The 17,993-nt window shown below is 38.4% G+C and overlaps 1 protein-coding gene across 4 annotated transcripts in view; it reads left to right on the top strand.

Moving 5' to 3' along the window:
- The window catches only part of VLDLR (very low density lipoprotein receptor), a 32,607-nt gene extending 18,195 nt beyond the window's left edge, over positions 1-14,412 (top strand). For 2 of the 4 annotated variants that reach the window (XM_036238208.1, XM_036238210.1), the window contains 15 exons: positions 2,258-2,629; positions 2,729-2,851; positions 2,938-3,060; positions 3,520-3,639; positions 3,744-3,869; positions 4,356-4,527; positions 5,118-5,339; positions 6,228-6,346; positions 6,953-7,092; positions 7,411-7,552; positions 10,275-10,421; positions 11,342-11,425; positions 11,806-11,886; positions 12,709-12,878; positions 13,774-14,412. In XM_036238208.1, the coding sequence (XP_036094101.1) occupies positions 2,258-2,629; positions 2,729-2,851; positions 2,938-3,060; positions 3,520-3,639; positions 3,744-3,869; positions 4,356-4,527; positions 5,118-5,339; positions 6,228-6,346; positions 6,953-7,092; positions 7,411-7,552; positions 10,275-10,421; positions 11,342-11,425; positions 11,806-11,886; positions 12,709-12,878; positions 13,774-13,809 (2,177 nt within the window). In that variant the 3' untranslated portion in view covers positions 13,810-14,412. The remainder of the gene's footprint in view (positions 1-2,257; positions 2,630-2,728; positions 2,852-2,937; positions 3,061-3,519; positions 3,640-3,743; positions 3,870-4,355; positions 4,528-5,117; positions 5,340-6,227; positions 6,347-6,952; positions 7,093-7,410; positions 7,553-10,274; positions 10,422-11,341; positions 11,426-11,805; positions 11,887-12,708; positions 12,879-13,773) is intronic. The other 2 variants (XM_036238209.1, XM_036238211.1) reach the window with 1 other exon arrangement.
- Positions 14,413-17,993: the final 3,581 nt, after the last annotated feature.

Below are 17,993 nucleotides of genomic sequence, written 5' to 3' on the forward strand. Positions count from 1 at the left end.
CCCTAGAGCTGCCAAGTGTTTCCTTCTTAAATCTAGACTTTGCTTCCCAAGAGAGTCAATGGTCTCTACCCTAATTACCACCTAATTGTGACCTTAATTCATTTGGCCAGAATTTTTTTAAGTTAATCAATTTGTTTAATTGAAGAAATGATCATTTTTTTTTTCTCCATATACCTCCCCCTACCTCCCTACCCTCTGGTAACCACTAGTCTATAGTCCATGTCCATGAGTCTCTGTTTGTCCTGCTCATTTGTTGTTTTTAGGTTTATATCCCACATATAAGTGATATCATGTGATTTTCAACTTTTTCTGTCTGGCTTATTTTGATTAGCATATCTCAAGGTCCATCCATATTGTTGCATATGGCAGTATTTCATCTCTTCTTATGGCTGAGTAATATTCCATCATATCTATGTACCATAGCTTCTTTAGCCAATCATTTATCATAGGACACTTTGGTTGCTTCCATGTCCTGGCCATTGTGAATAGTGCTTCTATGAACATCGGTGTGCAAATATCTTTTCGGATATGAGTTTTCAAGTCTTTGGGGTAAATACCCAGTAGAGGGATTGCTGGATCATATGGTAGACCAATTTTTAGTTTTTTGAGGAAACTCCCTACTGTTTTCCATAGTGGCTGTACCAATTTGCAGTCCCACCAGCAGTGTATGAGGGTTCCGTTTTCTCTGCATCCTCTCCAACATTTGTTATTACTTGTCCTGTTGATTTATAGCTATTCTAACAGGTGTGAGAGATGGTAGCTCATTATGGTTTTGATTTGCATTTCCCTAATAGCTAGCGATGTTGAGGATCTTTTCATATATTTGTTGGCCATTCCTATGTCCTCTAGGGAGAAGTGTCTGTTCAGGTCCTCTGTCCATTTTTTGACTGGATCTCTTTTTTTCTTTTTTTCTTTTTTTTTTTTTAGTTACTGAGTTTTATGAGTTCTTTGTATATTTTGGATATTAAGCCCTTATCAGAGGTTTTGCTTGCAAATATATTTTCCCATTCAAATGGCTGTCTCTTTATTTTGTTGACAGTTTCTTTTGCTGAGCAGATGCTTTTCAGTTTGATGTAGTCCCATTCATTTACTTTTGCTTTTACTTCCCTTGCCTTTAGGTCAAATTCATAAAATCCTCTTTAAGTCCAAGGTCCTTAAGTTTAGTTTCTATGTTTTCTTCTGTGCATTTTATTGTTTCAGTTCTTATAGTCAGGTCCTTAATCCATTTTGAGTTAATTTTGGTGTGTGGTGATGGAAGATAGTCTAGTTTCATTCTTTTGCAGGTGGCTTTCCAGTTTTCCCATCACCTTTTATTGAAGAAGGCTTTCCTTTCTCCACTGTATGTTTTTGGCTTTTTTTGTCAAAAATTATTGCCCGTATAAGTATAGGTTTACTTCTGGACCCTCAGTTCTGTTCCACTGGTCTGTGTGTCTGTTTTGCTGCCAATACCATGCTGTTTTGATTACTGTAGCTTTGTAGTATAATTTGAAGTTGGACAGAGTGATGCCTCTGGCCTCATTCTTTTTTTCTCAGGATGGCTTTGGCAATTCAGGATCTTTTGTGCTTCCATATAAATCTGATGATTTTTTTGTTCCATTTCTTGAAAAAATGCATTTGGCCAGAATTTGAGTCAAAGTACAAACTGCCTACTCTGACTAGCTTATAATCATTAGCATACCTGGCTGCTAAATTGTGATTGTAGCCCTGGAAGTGATTTTCTAAAACATTTACATTTTTAAGACCTATTATTCCTGATCCTTATTTGAAGGATCAACAGAGATGGAACTGTGTATGGTGGTGTAATATAATGGCTTCTTTTTGGTAAAAGTGTCATAATGCTTATTATATGTTTGCCTGAATACCTGATGCATGATAGTCTCAGTTAATGATGTGGTCTGGCCTGATAGGCAGCGTATCCATTTAAAGATAACTCCGTTTCTGCCTTCCAGAATGAAACTCCTTGTTATAGTGTAAGTTACTGATCACTATCCCTATAAGAGTCAGTTGTGGTTCTCATCTCGAATTAATTCCTAGTCTTCCACTCCCTTCTTAGTCCTTTATGTTCTTATTCCATCTTTTACGTAGTGAGACTATTTCTTAGTATTCTAGGAACTTGGATATAATTCTACTTTAGCTTTTAAGTTAAGCTAGAAAGCTAGGATTCAGGATCAAAGATCTGCAGGTTAAATTTTGGAACAAGAGTCATGAAAGGACCAGTCCTGATACCCTTTCAGTGGGGCATCCTCTCTCTCAATAGGCAACATAACGTGTAGCTCTGACGAGTTCACTTGCTCCAGTGGCCGCTGTATCTCCAGGAATTTTGTATGCAATGGCCAGGATGACTGTAATGATGGCAGTGATGAGCTCGACTGTGCCCCGCCATCTTGTGGCGCCCATGAGTTCCAGTGCAGCTCCTCCTCCTGCATCCCCATCAGCTGGAAGTGCGACGATGATGCAGACTGCTCAGACCAGTCCGATGAGTCTCTAGAACAGTGTGGCCGCCAGCCAGTGATGCACTTCAAGTGCCCAGCCAGTGAGATCCAGTGTGGCTCCGGCGAGTGCATCCACAGGAAATGGCGATGTGATGGGGATCCTGACTGCAAGGATGGCAGCGATGAGATCAACTGTCGTAAGTAACTTTCTTATTAGTAAGGCATATTCGGTTATCCATGTATTAACTGTAGACAATTTGGCTGGCTTCATTTCCCGGTGTTCCCTCCCTCTGTAGCTTCTCGAACTTGCCAACCTGACCAATTTGAGTGCGAGGATGGTAGCTGTATCCATGGCAGCAGGCAGTGTAATGGAATCCGAGACTGTGTCGATGGTTCTGACGAAGTCAACTGCAAAAATGGTATGGGTCTCTCCTTGTGGTTTAGTCAAGGGGCTCCTCTGATCATACCTACTAATGGAATCTCTCGTCTGTGTTTCTCTTTGTAGTCAATCAGTGCTTGGGCCCTGGAAAATTTCTATGCAGAAGTGGAGAATGCATAGATGCCAGTAAAGTATGTAACCAGGAGCAGGACTGCAAGGACTGGAGTGATGAACCCCTGAAAGAATGTCGTAAGTGAAGGGCTTGCTTGAGGAAGAGTCAGGAAGGATAATTAGGCCCAGCATAACTATGCTGTCTGGACCCTGCATAATGTCTGGTTAAACTACTTTTAATGAACGAAGTTCAATTGTTGGACTTAAGAGTGAATTTTTATGGCTTAAAAGCCCAAGCATTGACAAACTAGATCATAATTTACTTCCTTAAAGATAACTGATTAGTAATAGAGAAACTTGACCAAATACTGCTTAACCAACTGGTAACTAAGTGACTAAGAAGACTGGGTCTATTATTTCTTCCAGTATGCTCTTAAGATGCATATCTATAAGACTTATTTTTAGCTCTTGGAAAATCATAGGTTTGGCCAGACTAACTAGATAAGTTATTGCAGATAGACTAGAATTTAAATGTTAATAGGACAGATATAAATTTGGAATAAGCTGTCAAGTAACTCTACTTCATTTTTATTTCAGACGTAAATGAATGTTTGGTTAATAATGGTGGATGTTCCCATATCTGCAAAGACCTAGTTATAGGCTATGAATGTGACTGTGCGGCTGGGTTTGAACTGATAGATAGGAAAACCTGTGGAGGTGAGTCCAAGAAGAGAACCTAAGTCCTGGGGGTGATGGGAAAGGACGGTACACCTCTGTAGGTTGTCTACGAACAGCAAAACTAATTGTAATTTCCCTCCTAGATATTGATGAATGCCAAAATCCGGGAATCTGTAGTCAAATTTGTATCAACTTAAAAGGCGGTTACAAGTGTGAATGTAGTCGTGGCTATCAAATGGATCTTGCTACTGGCGTGTGCAAGGCAGTAGGTAAATGGACTTGTACTAGTGTTGCTCTGGTACCTTTAAGTGTTTATGAAAGGTATAGCCAGTGACAATAGTCAAACTAAATATGAAATTAAAAAAGTACTTGAGAGTAATGCTATTAAACTCATAGTGCAATGTCATAGATTAAGGAGCAGATGATTTCCCCAGATTCCTACCTTGGTTAATTCCTTTTGTATATGATACCATGAATATCTACCAGGTTTGCTTACTTTCTGCTTCCAAAACTTGAGTACAATTCATATAAGTAACTTATTCATCAGCTGCCCTATTGTTGAATGCCGTGATCCCAGAACTTCTTAAACTGTGGGAAGCACTTGCAGGTCCCACTGGCACGGACTCTGGCAAAAGTCATCCTGAGGTGTTCAGCAGTCCCCTCACTTTTTAAGTGCTCCTCTGTTGGGAGGAAGCAACTTAGAAAGACCTTGCCTTCTTACAGCAAAACTAAATAACTCGACTTCTGTCTTGCAGGCAAAGAGCCAAGTCTGATCTTCACTAATCGAAGAGACATCAGGAAGATTGGCTTAGAGAGGAAAGAATATATCCAACTAGTTGAACAGCTAAGAAACACTGTGGCTCTAGATTCCGACATTGCTGCTCAGAAAGTATTCTGGGCTGATCTAAGCCAAAAGGCCATCTTCAGGTAACTTTAGTTCCACTCTTTGTGTCTTGGCCTAAAAGCCATTGTCACTTGGCCTTTGGGAAGGTTTAGAAGAATTTTTCTTGTCTCTAGCTCCAGTCTAGCACCTAGTTTGCTGAGAATAGGAGATCTAAACAATGATTCTTTAACTTTTAATTACTATTAGTTCCTCATTGGAAACTTAATAGTAGCCTATGAAGTAAAAAATGGCTACAGCCATAAGATTATAACAGATGACATCTTAATTTCTCCTATTTTCTCCCCTTTCTCTAGAGTTATTTAAGAACTGTTTATAGTTGCTACAAATAGAAATGGTAGTGAAGTTTTTTCTTAATGGGAACTATAGAAACTCAGATGAGGGCTACTGAAACAAATAGCTTCACTTAAAAGTGCATTGTTCTTCTATATAGAATACATACCCACAACTAGATAATCTCCAGTATTGTTAATTTAGTTAAATAATTTAAGTGGAGAGCTCTGGTGTTACTAGAGTTCTTTCTGAACAAAGTTGACCATTTTGTAAGCAGAAAGTCCATTTTAAAGGCTCTGATGGTGTCAAACTCTTAAATTTCTTGTGACCTATTCTGTTTCAGTGCCTCAATTGATGATGACAAGGTTGGTAGACATGTTAAAATGATCGACAATGTCTATAATCCTGCAGCCATTGCTGTTGATTGGGTGTACAAGACCATCTACTGGACTGATGCGGCTTCTAAGACTATTTCAGTAGCTACCCTAGACGGAAGCAAGAGGAAGTTCCTGTTTAACTCTGACTTGCGAGAGCCTGCCTCCATAGCAGTGGACCCATTGTCTGGGTTTGTATTGTGTTTTTCATCACTTAGCCTTTTAGACGCTGTCTGTGTAGGCCAGGTGCTTTCCTCATGCCTGAAGTAGAACCAAAATACCAAACTTATCAGCTGCCCACAACAAAGAATTGCCCAGCTCAATATGTCAGTGGTGCCATGATTGAGCAACCCAGGTAGGGCCTCATCTAGATGACAGGCTCTCCCACGGTTGCTCAATCATGGCACCATTAAGGAAACAACGGTGATTTGATATACGCCAATGGTGTAACTGAACGCTTATGGTCCCTGCACTTCTACAAAAGTGACTTTTAATTTTTGCCTGAATGCTTTGTCATGTTAGTTCTGGGTGATCAAACCTAAATATTTGCATGAGTTGTGAGGACTTTGGTAACCACATTACCTCAAGGCTTTCATCTAAAGTGCAAGTTGTTTGAAAGTCCGGTTGACATCAACAGACCTCTCTAGAAACATTTCACTGAGAGGTTTCCTAAATTGCCACTAAATAACATTAAAAAGCAGCTTAGGAAGCTAAAGCTGCAATAATCACGATTGACCCCCATGCAGCCTCACTAGCACATGACCAGCTAGCTACTCTTGCTCTAAAACTTGTTATTCATCTTCACTCCTCTAAAAGAATAGACCTCTTATAAATGAAATATATAACGTGTGATTTGGGGCTGAAATTTAAATGTTAGACTTATATGGATTAATACCATTAATGAGCTTATAGATTCTTAGCATTTTTTGTTTAACCAACACATAGTTCAGACTGTGAAGTGTTACTGTTTGTCTTCATCAATCCCCAATTTTCTGTTCACACTTTGAATGTTTGTCTTAAGTCACAACTTTATTCATTCTAAACTGCTGAGGCTTATTTCTGATTTAATTCTTTCCCAGCTTTGTTTACTGGTCAGACTGGGGTGAACCAGCTAAAATAGAAAAAGCGGGAATGAACGGATTTGATAGACGGCCACTGGTGACTACGGAGATCCAATGGCCTAACGGAATTACACTTGGTATGTATGTTTATGTTCTTTCTTTTTTTTGCCCACAAATTCAATTGTCTTCACATAGTTTTAACTTATCTCCATAGTTAATTCTGGACAATAGCAGAAAACTTTCACAGTTTCTTCTACAGCAGGAGTTTTGGATGTGGATAACTGAGTTATACAAGTGGAATGGTGAATTTAAATTACATACTCCATAATTACTGTCCATTTCAGCCTAATATGTGACACAAACTCAGTGATTCTTGGGTCTTGGGAACTCTAACCATAAATATTCCTGGCATTGGTGCCTTAACATGTTCCAAATTGCAGACTTGTAACAGTTTTCTTCTGGCTCATCAGGAGAGAATAACAAAGTGCAGGTTCTCTTAAAACTTTCATCATGTGAGTGACGTTTCTTCAGTCAATTACATTAAGAATCTCCTATGCCCCTATTAATCCCTCCAAATGATTGTGCGTGCAGATTCTGCAGGCTGCTTCACATTTGTGGGATCCCATTTAGAACCCCTGCTGGAAAAGGAACCATGAAAGTACAATACCAGATTCCTTAGATATATTAAATAGAAACCAGAGCAATGCTGACTTATTATATAATGAAATTCTTTTCCTGCCTAGACCTTGTAAAGAGTCGTCTCTATTGGCTTGATTCTAAGTTGCACATGTTATCCAGTGTGGACTTGAATGGCCAAGATCGTAGGATAGTGCTAAAGTCTCTGGAGTTCCTAGCTCATCCTCTTGCACTAACAATATTTGAGGTAAGATGCATGCCTCACATCTAAGTGTATATCTTTGAGTTACTGTAGCACCTTGGGGAGAGAGAACAGGTATGGGGGAAGGGCAAAGGAACATGACCTGAGAAACTGCTTTCACTTAAAACCTGGGACAAGTTAGATACTGATTCCTTGCCTCACTTTAAGAAATCTGAACTTGCTTGTCTTACAGTTTTACATCCAGTGTCCCAGATAGCCTTAAGTAGACTTAGTCCATTATAATCGCCCATAAATAATAATGACCTTAGATAGTGACTTGTGTTAATCGAATGAGTACGTGCTAATTTGGTGGTTCTGTTTTAGGACCGTGTCTACTGGATAGATGGAGAAAATGAAGCAGTCTATGGTGCCAATAAATTCACTGGGTCGGAGCTGGCCACTCTAGTTAACAACCTTAATGATGCCCAAGACATCATTGTCTATCATGAGCTTGTACAGCCATCAGGTAACGTGGGGAGGCATAGCCCGTCATGGCTACTTTCAGGGCAGCAGGATGACACTGTACCTACTGGGTATCAGTAGCTCTTTAGCCACTCAACTTTCTCTAAAATGGAACTTTTCCCTCCTTTACCCTCCCTCAAACACTTTAAACCTGGTATTTGGTGTATTCTATTTATGATTTCCTAGTGAAAGAGCTTCAGAAGTTCAGTTCTCATCTTCTCTCCCAACACTTCGTGTTCGATCTTTTATTTCAGTCTTTTCCATATCCCCTTGGCCTTGCCAAAACTGCTGCACTAGCCTCTAGAGTAGCCACAAACTTCCCTTCCTCCACCCTCCTACCCCTCATGATACATCTTATATAGGATCCTCAAACACGTCTGGTCATATTGCCTCCTGCTCAAAATACTGGTTCTATCTAAATGAAACCCTTAACATCAAACTAAAAAGGTTTTGCACAGTGAAAGAAACCATTGACAAAACTAAGAGACAATCTATTGAATGGGAGAAGAAATTTGCAAATGATACATACAATAAGGGGTGAATCTCCAAAATATATAAAGAACTCATACAACTTAACAGCAAAAAGACAAACATGCCATTTAAAAAATGGGCAGTGGACCTGAATAGACATTTCTCCCAAGATGATACACAGAGAGCCAACAGACACATGAAAAGATGCTCAACATCACTAATCATCAGGGAAATGCAAATCAAAACCACAGTGAAATGATCACCTCTCACCTATCAGAATGGCCATCATCAATAAATCAACAAATAACAAGTATCAGTGGGGGTATAGAGAAAAGAGAACCCTTCTGCACTGTTGGTGGGATTGTAAATTAGTGCAGCCTAATAGAAAACAGTATGGAGAGTCCTCAAAATTTAAAAGTAGAGCTGCTGTACAATATAGAAATTCTACTTCTAGGTATTTATCTAAAGGAAAAAAATGACAGTAATTCAAACAGATATGTGCAACTCTATGTTCTTTGCAGCATTACTAGTAGTAGCTAAGCTGTGGAAGTAACCTAGATGTCCATCAATAGATTAATGGATAAAGAAGATATATACATATAAATAAATAGGACATTATATATAATTATGTACATATCATATAAATGAGATATTATATACATAAATGATATATATATATAAATATTATTCAGCAATACAAAAGAATGAAATCTTTCCATTTTAACAACATGGATGGATCTAGAGGGTATTATGATGAGTGAAATAAGTTAGAGAAAGACAAATACCATATGATTTCACTTATATGTGGAATCTAAAAAACCAAAACAAAATAAGGGAATAATCAAAACAGAAACAGACCAATAGATGTAGAAAACAAGTTGAGGGTTGCCAGAAAGGAGTGGTGGAGGATGAGAATAATTTTTTTTAAGTTTATTACATGACAACTATAGTTTCAGGCCCTGGAGACATAAGATTGAAAAAGACTGAGCTTTAGAATCCATAGGACAGGATGCTCACACTTAGTTTCTTGAAGGACCTTGAAATGTATTCATTAAAAAAAAAAAAGACGAGAACATAGGAGTAATTTTCATGGCTTTGGGTTAAACAATAGTTTCTAATATATGACACCAAAAGCACAAGTGGCAGAAGAAATAAATTGAACTTCACCAGAATTTTACAACTTTTTTTGATTCAAAATGTATGATCAAAAAAGTGAAAAAAACACCCCAAAATGGGAGAAAATATTTGCATATCATAAAGCTGATGAGTCTATTATCCAGAATATATAAAGGACTCTAACTACTCAAAAACAAAAAAGCAAATATTCCAATTAAAAATGGTTAAATGAGTTGAATAAACATTTCTCCAAGGAAGCTGTACATATCCAATAAGTACATGAAAACATGCTCAAAACATTTGGTCATTAGGGAAATACAATGACTAAGCCACAATGAGATACACTTCATAAATTTTAAAGACACATTGCTAAAGGAAAGAAGACCGTTTGAAAAGACCACATACTATGTAACAACATTTATATGACACTCTGGAAAAGAGAAAACTATAGAGATATGAAATAGATTGGAGGCTACAAAGGTTTGAGAGAGGAAGTTTGAACAGGTGAAGGGAAACTGGAGAGAGGGAATGGTATCTGTGTATAAATAAATAAGTAAAACCTTTAATTTTCCCTAGAGCTGTTTCATTCCACTTTGTGGGAACAAGGCAAGACAAAACCAGGAGACCATGCTTATCTCCTTCCTCTGAGCCTTCATTATAAGCTCTGGATGAATAACGACCACTCCTGGTCATTCACCTCATTTCTCCACCTGCTCCCTCGCCACCCATCTGTTTAAGGCATAACTTTTATTCTACTTCCAAGAAATTTCTTTGGATCTGTGGTGTTCTTAGAGCATGCTACCTGTGTCCTTATATTTATTCTTCATTGGTATTGGTTTAACTTGAAGGTTTGACAGAATAAACAATTTTAAGCTCCTTGGGGACAAAGACTCATGTTTTCAGACTCTAAAACAGGGTTTGCTTGTTTTTTAGCTTACCTTTATTTTTTTAAAATTCTTTAATGCTACCACATATTTGACCCCCTTTACCCTATCTACCTCCTTCCTGCCTCCAACCCTCTGGTAACCACTAGTCTATTGTTAATGTCCATGAGTCCGTTTGTCCTGTTCTAAAACAGGATTTTATGTATATAGCAGACACTGGTATATCTATTCTAAAGGACTTTTGTTTCTGACCAGGTAAAAATTGGTGTGAAGAAGACATAGAGAATGGAGGATGTGAATACTTGTGCCTGCCAGCACCACAGATTAACGATCACTCTCCAAAATACACTTGTTCCTGTCCCAATGGGTACAATCTAAAGGAAAATGGTCGTGAGTGCCAAAGTAAGGCTTTTTATTTTTAATCTTCAAGCAAGACATACAACTGGCAACAGAATAAGACACTAGCTATAAAAATTAGCCTAGATTTTAGAATTTTAACTAACTCTGAGATTTGAGAACATACCTGCTATGGTTGCATGTCAGTTGTTCATGTCATTACTTCAGAATTGACTTTTAACTCATTTCAACACGAGATGAGTTAACAGATGACACTTTAGTCAGTGTCAATGTGCCTCATACTGATTTGTACCAACTAGTCCCATAACAGCACTGAGCTAGCCAACTTGCAGATAATTAAACAGTCTTAGCATTTTCCTCCAACAAGATAGGCTTGTAATTATGCTTTAAAAGGGCCATGGTTCCAGGAAACCTCATGGCCCCAGTGGATGACATTATCTTAAACTCATGCTTAAATCAAACTTGCATTTTAGCCTTCTGTTCTTACCTTTTGATTAAGTGGCAAGTTAAATTCACATGTTGTGAGCAAGGAACTCATATTGTGAGGTTTTTATTAGCTTAATACTGAATCCCCGCAGGGACCAGCTCAAACTACTGAGAAAGCGGTTGCATGATAACTTAGCAATAAGATTGGTATGCCTGGTGATCTGTTTTTGAGAGTATTTCTTATAACTTTTGGAGCCTAGGACATTGCTTAGAGGGGGTCATTAAGTGTGGCTGTGCATCTTTTTGGATTCTCAATTTTCAAATGCTGAATCTCCTTCCCAAAGTCTCATATATCTCTGGTCTTGCCTGAAGTCTGCTGTTTCTCCCAGTCTTGACACATTCACCATGCAGCTTAGTTCTGCAGTGGTTTGTCTATTTTCCATGGTGTTAAAATAACCTATCGCATGGCTTGTCTGGACTGAACAGCCAGCTTCTCTGGAACCTTGGCATTAACCAGGTCCTTGGTTTTTATAATTCAGGTACTGCAACTACTGTGACTTACAGGGAGACAAAAGATACCAAGACAACAGAAATTTCATCAACTAGTGGACTAGTTCCTGGAGGTATTGGGTTCAGTACTGCAAACTGTTAATCTCAACTAACAGCCACACTCTTTGTATCTATTGCTTAAATAATTAATGCAGCCCTTTAACTACTAGTTCTGCCCCTACTGGTAACCTACATTTCAGCTCCAGCGACTTAGAACCTGAAAACCTTAGCCTGACCTGACTTATCGAGGTTTCTGTTAGAGAAATGGTAGTGAAATGGCCATTACAGCGTGACTCTAAAATACTCGTAGACCAGGCATCCTGCTATATGACTGTAGCAGATCCTGAACATCAATGGTAAATACAAGGGCTTGAGGCTCTCCACTAGATGGGTACACAGAATCCCAAGTCAAAATTGAGATCCTTCTAAACTAATTCCTTTTATTCCCCTGTAGGGATCAATGTCACCACAGCAATATCAGAGGTCAGCATTCCTCCAAAAGGGACTTCTGCTGCCTGGGCCATCCTTCCCCTCTGTAAGTAGATTTCCTATATATCTAGCTCCAGTGAACTTGTTAGATACCAGATGAGCTGTTACAGTTTATCTTGAGATGCCCCTCCCATGGCCCCTTGTGCTGTCATAGTGCTTGTGACCTTGAATTATATTTGCTTCCTCCCCAACACGACACTGAGCTGAGAGTCCATATATTTCTCTTCAGTGGTATCCTTCACACAGTGACTGGCAGTGATAAATGTTCAACTACTACATGAAAGGTGGTTGTTGCTTTCTGCTTCAGAGCTGTTAGTGTGGCTTATCCTCTTTCACAATAAGTCCCTTTAAGTACAGAGCACTGTTCTATTCCTCTTTGAAATATATATAATGCTTTATAGAGAGGAGAGATACAAAGCTTAAGTGCCTTCCTGAGGAGATATAAGACTTATAGAGAATAAATTAAAAATAGTTAATTTTCAAACCTGGAGAGAACCTCTAAAGCTGCTCTTGGGCATGTGAATTCTAAGGCACTATGATATAATGGCCTCCTCAACCTAAATTACTGGATTCCAGGCTTAGCAAATACCCAAGGGGGACCATCTGAAGAGCTCTCCAGAAGCTTCTGCAGTTTTAATTCAGTCAACCTGGGGAGGGGCCAGAACTCTACACTGCCCAGATGGATATGTGGGGCTCAGCGCCAGCCTAGAGAATAACATTTAACCCCACTGGTCTTAACTCATTTCCAGCTCCTTATCCCAGCTTCATAAAACTTACATGAATGCCAATAATCATGGACTCATGAATATGATCTCTTTTCTGTGTTTTGAGACTAAACCTTGCTTAGTTACCTTCAAACTTTTTTCAGTGCTCTTAGCAATGGCAACAGTAGGTGGCTACTTGATGTGGCGGAACTGGCAACACAAGAACATGAAAAGCATGAACTTTGACAACCCTGTGTACTTGAAGACCACCGAAGAGGACCTGTCAATAGACATTGGTAGACACAGTGCTTCTGTTGGACACACATACCCAGCAGTAAGTCATATTTGTGTCTTTATACACCATGGCTTGCAGTAAGAGTGTGTGAAAAGGAGACCACTAATTCAAGCTATGGCTGCTTGAGCTAGGAAGAGCCATTAGGATCATGGAGCCACCAAATACTTTGTCTGCTACCTGGAGATTAGACAGTCTAGCCTGTTAAAATACAAGTCATCAGGTGATAAGCATCCACCCCGTACAGAAAGAATGACAAGTAAGTCAATTTAAGGTCATCGCTATTTGAGGTAATTTTGGTTACAGAAATTATATGTAAATATTTGAATGAACCAAGTAGCTCTTTTTCGAACTGTTAAATCAGTTTCCTATTGGATGCTTAAAAGTAAATTAGCATATCTTTTATAGGGGAATTGGCTTAACGTCAGTGTATTGAGCAAGATTCTTTGGTCCAAATGTACCAAATGCTTGAAAGTGTCCTATCCCACCTAGTATAGACACTTTTTCTATCAGCAGTAAGGTTGGTCACTTGTTCTTCAGTTGAAACCCAACTGGAATATTTGGCCTTCACTTAAGGAACAGTCTGAACCAAACACGTGCTGAGCAGTCCCTCCCAAGCACTCTGGCGAAACAAAGAATGGTGGCCCATCTATGACACACATGAGACTTCACATTTTTCTCTAGAAGTTAAGATCATTAAGTAGAACAGGCAGGATTGCTACACACTGTTTCCTCTTCCTTCCAAGCAAATATAAGTTAAAATGCCTTAGTGACACAACTAATGTGACTTCATGAAGAATCTGTTTTGGAACTGACTATACCCCTTCTATGCATCTTTGATCTCTGAATGACTGACTTGATAGCAAGGTCCAGTTTAGAGCTGAGTTGCTCCAGTGAGTAACCGCCAAGCTCACTCCATACTTTTTCTTTTCCACAGATATCAGTGGTAAGCACAGATGATGATCTAGCTTGACTTCTGAGACAAATCTCGACCTTTGAGTCTAAACCAATAATATCTTTTGGAATGGTAACCGAGCCAGGAGCTGAAGTCTCTTCCTCCAGCCTGGAAGAACATCAAGATATCTTTGCGTGGATCAAGCTTGTAAACTTGACCATTTTTATATGACTTTCATAAATATTCCTGTCCACATTCTACTTCAGCTTTGGATGTGGTTACCAAGTATCTGTAACCCTTAAATTTCTAGACAGTATTGCCACCTCTGGCCAAATATGCACTTTCCCTAGAAAGCCATATTCCAGCAATTAAACTTGTGCTATAGTGTATACCACCTGTATATACATTGTATAGGCCATCTGTAAATATCCCAGAGAACAATCACTATTCTTAAGCACTTTGAAAATATTTCTATGTAAATTATTGTAAACTTTTTCAATGGTTGGGACAATGGCAATAGGATAAAACGGGTTACTAAGATGAAATTGCCAAAAAATTTGTAAACTAATTTTGTACGTATGAATGAAATCTTTGACCTCAATGGAGGTTTGCAAAGACTGAGTGTTCAAACTACTGTACTTTTTTCAAGTGCTAAAAATTAAACCAAGCAGCTTAATCATGGTTTGTGCCTATTCCTCTATGAAAAACTATAAACAGCTTAAGTAGTATGTTCTAACTAAATATGGATCTTGATGTTGTATAACTAAGGCTATAATTTGGCTTATAACCGAGCATTAAAAGGACAAGGTACCACTTCATATTTGGTCCCCAAATATTTATTTTGTAAAAGAAGCTAGGTTACCCTGTACCTAGAATTCTTCTTGCTTAGAGGAGAGTTTCTTCTCTTGTTAATTTATTTTCCTGATCTAGAAACATATGTTGAGATTTCTATTAATTTGGCGTCTTCATATTGAAGTCTCAGTTTTTCATGTTCTATCATTATATGTAGTTCGAGGACAAGTGCCTTCTAAGGCATGGAAAGGCCTTTCTTTTACAAGTCTGGATAGTACCATGAAGAGAGCTGGGGAAGATAACAAGTAGTTTCATTCTTGAATAATCTAAAGCAGTGGTTCTCAGTGGAGTAAAGGTTAACATCTGCATTACTTGGGAACTTGTTAAAAATGCAAATTCTCAGGCCCCAACCCAGACCTGCTGAATCAGAGACTCTGGGAGTAGGGCCCAAGAATGTATGTTCTCACGAGCCATTCAAATGATTCTGATGTGAACTTGAGTTTGAAAACCACCGTCCTAATGTGACTTCATGAAGAATCTATAATATCTCCTAATTCTTCAGTCTGGCTGGCATAGGATGGATTTATTCTATGGACTATTTTTGAAACATTTAGTATGAAGAGCAGATAAGGAAGTTGGGTAGAAGAGAAAGTAGCACAGGGCTTTAGTAAATTTTCCATCAGATTAGCCATGACTTCCTTTCTCTAAAAGCTCAGAATGCCAGCATGCAAGGGAGGATACAAGGCTTGAAGCCCTAGGAAGATGCTCTAAGTCCGAATTGAGGTGGGGAGTCAACTGCAGAGGTGCAGTGGTTTCTCTGGGAGATGAAATGACCAATACAGTAGCAAAAGGATGAAGAGAAAATGTTTTGAGTAGCTAAATGGATCAGTGGATGACTCCTATTCCACTTGCCTATGGAATATAAATAAGACAATTGACATCTTGCCTGAGGCCTTAGACAAAGAGATCACTAGTCCTAAATGAAGCAGTTGCTTCTGTCATCTTGTTTAATAGACACTCTTTTGATTTTGCTCAAATGGATGAAAGTAAAGACAGGTGTCAACATTTTTTTATAGGAGGTATAGAGGTCAAGCATATAGAAGGAGAAGGCCATGAAGGCAGGACTCTGCTGTTCACCTCTTGCTTCTTCTTCAAATGGTCCTTACAGTAAGCAAGATGTGGCCTGCTAACATGAAGTGTCTGAAGTGCCTATTTGATTAATAGATTAGCATTCATCATTTTTCAACTCTGAAGGCCACTTGGTTGACTGGTACTTTGACCCTGCTATGATATAAAACCCACTGATTAATTTTTTTAATTGAAGCAACACAAAATTTCCTCCTAGGAAACTTAAAGATACTAGTGTCTTCCCTCATTACAAGCATTATAGAATATTAGTCAACTATAAGGCTCAAAGTTATCATTTGTAAGAAAAAAATCAAGCATTATTTTCCATTTTCTTCTCTTAAATTCCAGCTCTTAGTATGTTCCTTCAAGCTCTAGGTCCCAATTTTTAATCTTCAAAGAGTCTAAAGCATCTCTTTCTTTTACCTTGCCTCCCCAGTAAGTACCCAAGGACAGAAACTCTAACTTAAGAGGAACAAACTCATTTGAAGAAATAAAGGAACTAGATATTTCTACTGAAATAAGAATAGTTATGTGGCCAGTCAATTCAGCATTAATAAGTAATTCATGAGGAACTAGAGCCTTGGGTTTCAGTATCCAAACAAGAACTATAAGAATCCGATGTGAAACATTGCATAAGTTTGCTGTGTCTCTGGAGTTTACTGTAGGAGATGAGAATTAATTAAGAGGTAAAATATTAAGCTTATCAAACACTAAAAGAAGATGCTTGGAGTTAAATCAGCCTGTCTCACAAAGTCACTGAAAGTGGGTCTTCCAGAGACTAGAAATTGCTACTAAGATTGATGATAGTTGAATAAATATTTGTGGCCCCTGTAAAGAAATCCAGCCAAGTCTCCAGTCCAAATTTTTAAGTGGCTTTTGCAAGCTATCAATTTGGCAAGAAAGAGTGTCAGTTGTTCAGCCGCCTCCCTTAAAACATTCTTATAGCTATTTTAAAGCCTTGGTATCATTTCCAAGCCCCTGATGTTCTATTCTTGATGAACACAAGGCAAAAAAAAAAAAAAAAAAAGAAAAAAAAAAAAAGAAAAAGAAAAAAAGAAAAAGAAAAAGAAAAAAGAAAAGAGGCTTCCATTTTGGCACTTGTTTCTATTCTTCATATATTTAGAAGTCAGATGACCCTTCTCAAAAATGAGAAGACAGCCTTTCAATAGCAAAGGACATTTAAAGGACTACCTCTTCAGTTAACACTTAGAAATGGGAGACTTAACTAAAGTCTATTTTTTAACTATTTTCACCTCCCACCAAAAGATCCTAGAATTCTTACCTAGTGAAGAAGTTTATTATTTTGAACCCAAATGGAAGCTAGAATCCTTGCTTATAGTGGTGAGGAAACTCACTATATATATATATTAACAATTTTGCTATATAATTTAGGTCCGAGAATGAAGAATACAACCTGTTCATCTTGATCACTTAATCTGAGCCCTTCAATTTCATTGTCAAGTGTTCAGGCTGATTCTCTGAGAAAACTGAAAATGGTATGTCCCTATTTCAGCCATAGCACGGACCTAAACTATACAAGTTCAGGAATATGTAAAAGTAGAAAAAGTCTTCAAAGGTATCTTGTTTCCAAATATAGAAGGAATGAACATAAAGATTAAACAATGGCTTATTTTTTTTTTTGGACTTGCTTTTCTGAAATCAAGCTTCCCAGCTCAACATGGCTTCATGTGAAGAGTTGTCAGCCTTCTCTATACATTCCTTATTCCTGTGTACTTTCACACATGAAAAGCTGAATATAAGTTATCAGTGAGGTCCTATATATATGTGAAATTTTGGGATCCATAGATAAGCTACTAAGAAATAGATTCGAGTAATGTTTCATTTGTCTACCATGTCCCCTGAATCTGTTTAGCATTTTTGAGGCTGGCTCATCAGAGAAAGAGAACAAGGTGGGACCACTGACTGCCAGTCCCCCTATAAATCTCCTTCTACCCATACTCGGTGAGGCAGGAGTAACACAGGCTGAGGTTGGGGGGTGGGGGCTCTTCAGGCGACCCTTCAGGTGATACATCATAAAGTTTTTTCCTTCACTGTGCTTAAGGGAAAAGTCATCTAGATTGGCAGCAAGGAGGGTAACAGCACTAACTTCTGTATCAGTCTTGCATGTGATATTGTGGGCAAGTTACTAATCTCTCTAAATGGAGATGATGAGGACTATTTCCTGTGACACAATAAGGATTAAGTGAGAACGCATGAAAAGCTCTCAGCACAGTGTCTGGCATTTAGTAGGTGCAAAGCAAATGTCACTGCTAAATATCACTCTCAGTGATATGCCTCTCTTTGTATTTATTGTGGCACAGTCTAGAAACTTATAAGCGACT

The sequence above is a fragment of the Rousettus aegyptiacus genome, unplaced genomic scaffold, assembly GCF_014176215.1.
Source record: "Rousettus aegyptiacus isolate mRouAeg1 unplaced genomic scaffold, mRouAeg1.p scaffold_m13_p_3, whole genome shotgun sequence".
In the NCBI taxonomy this organism is placed as follows: domain Eukaryota; kingdom Metazoa; phylum Chordata; class Mammalia; order Chiroptera; family Pteropodidae; genus Rousettus; species Rousettus aegyptiacus.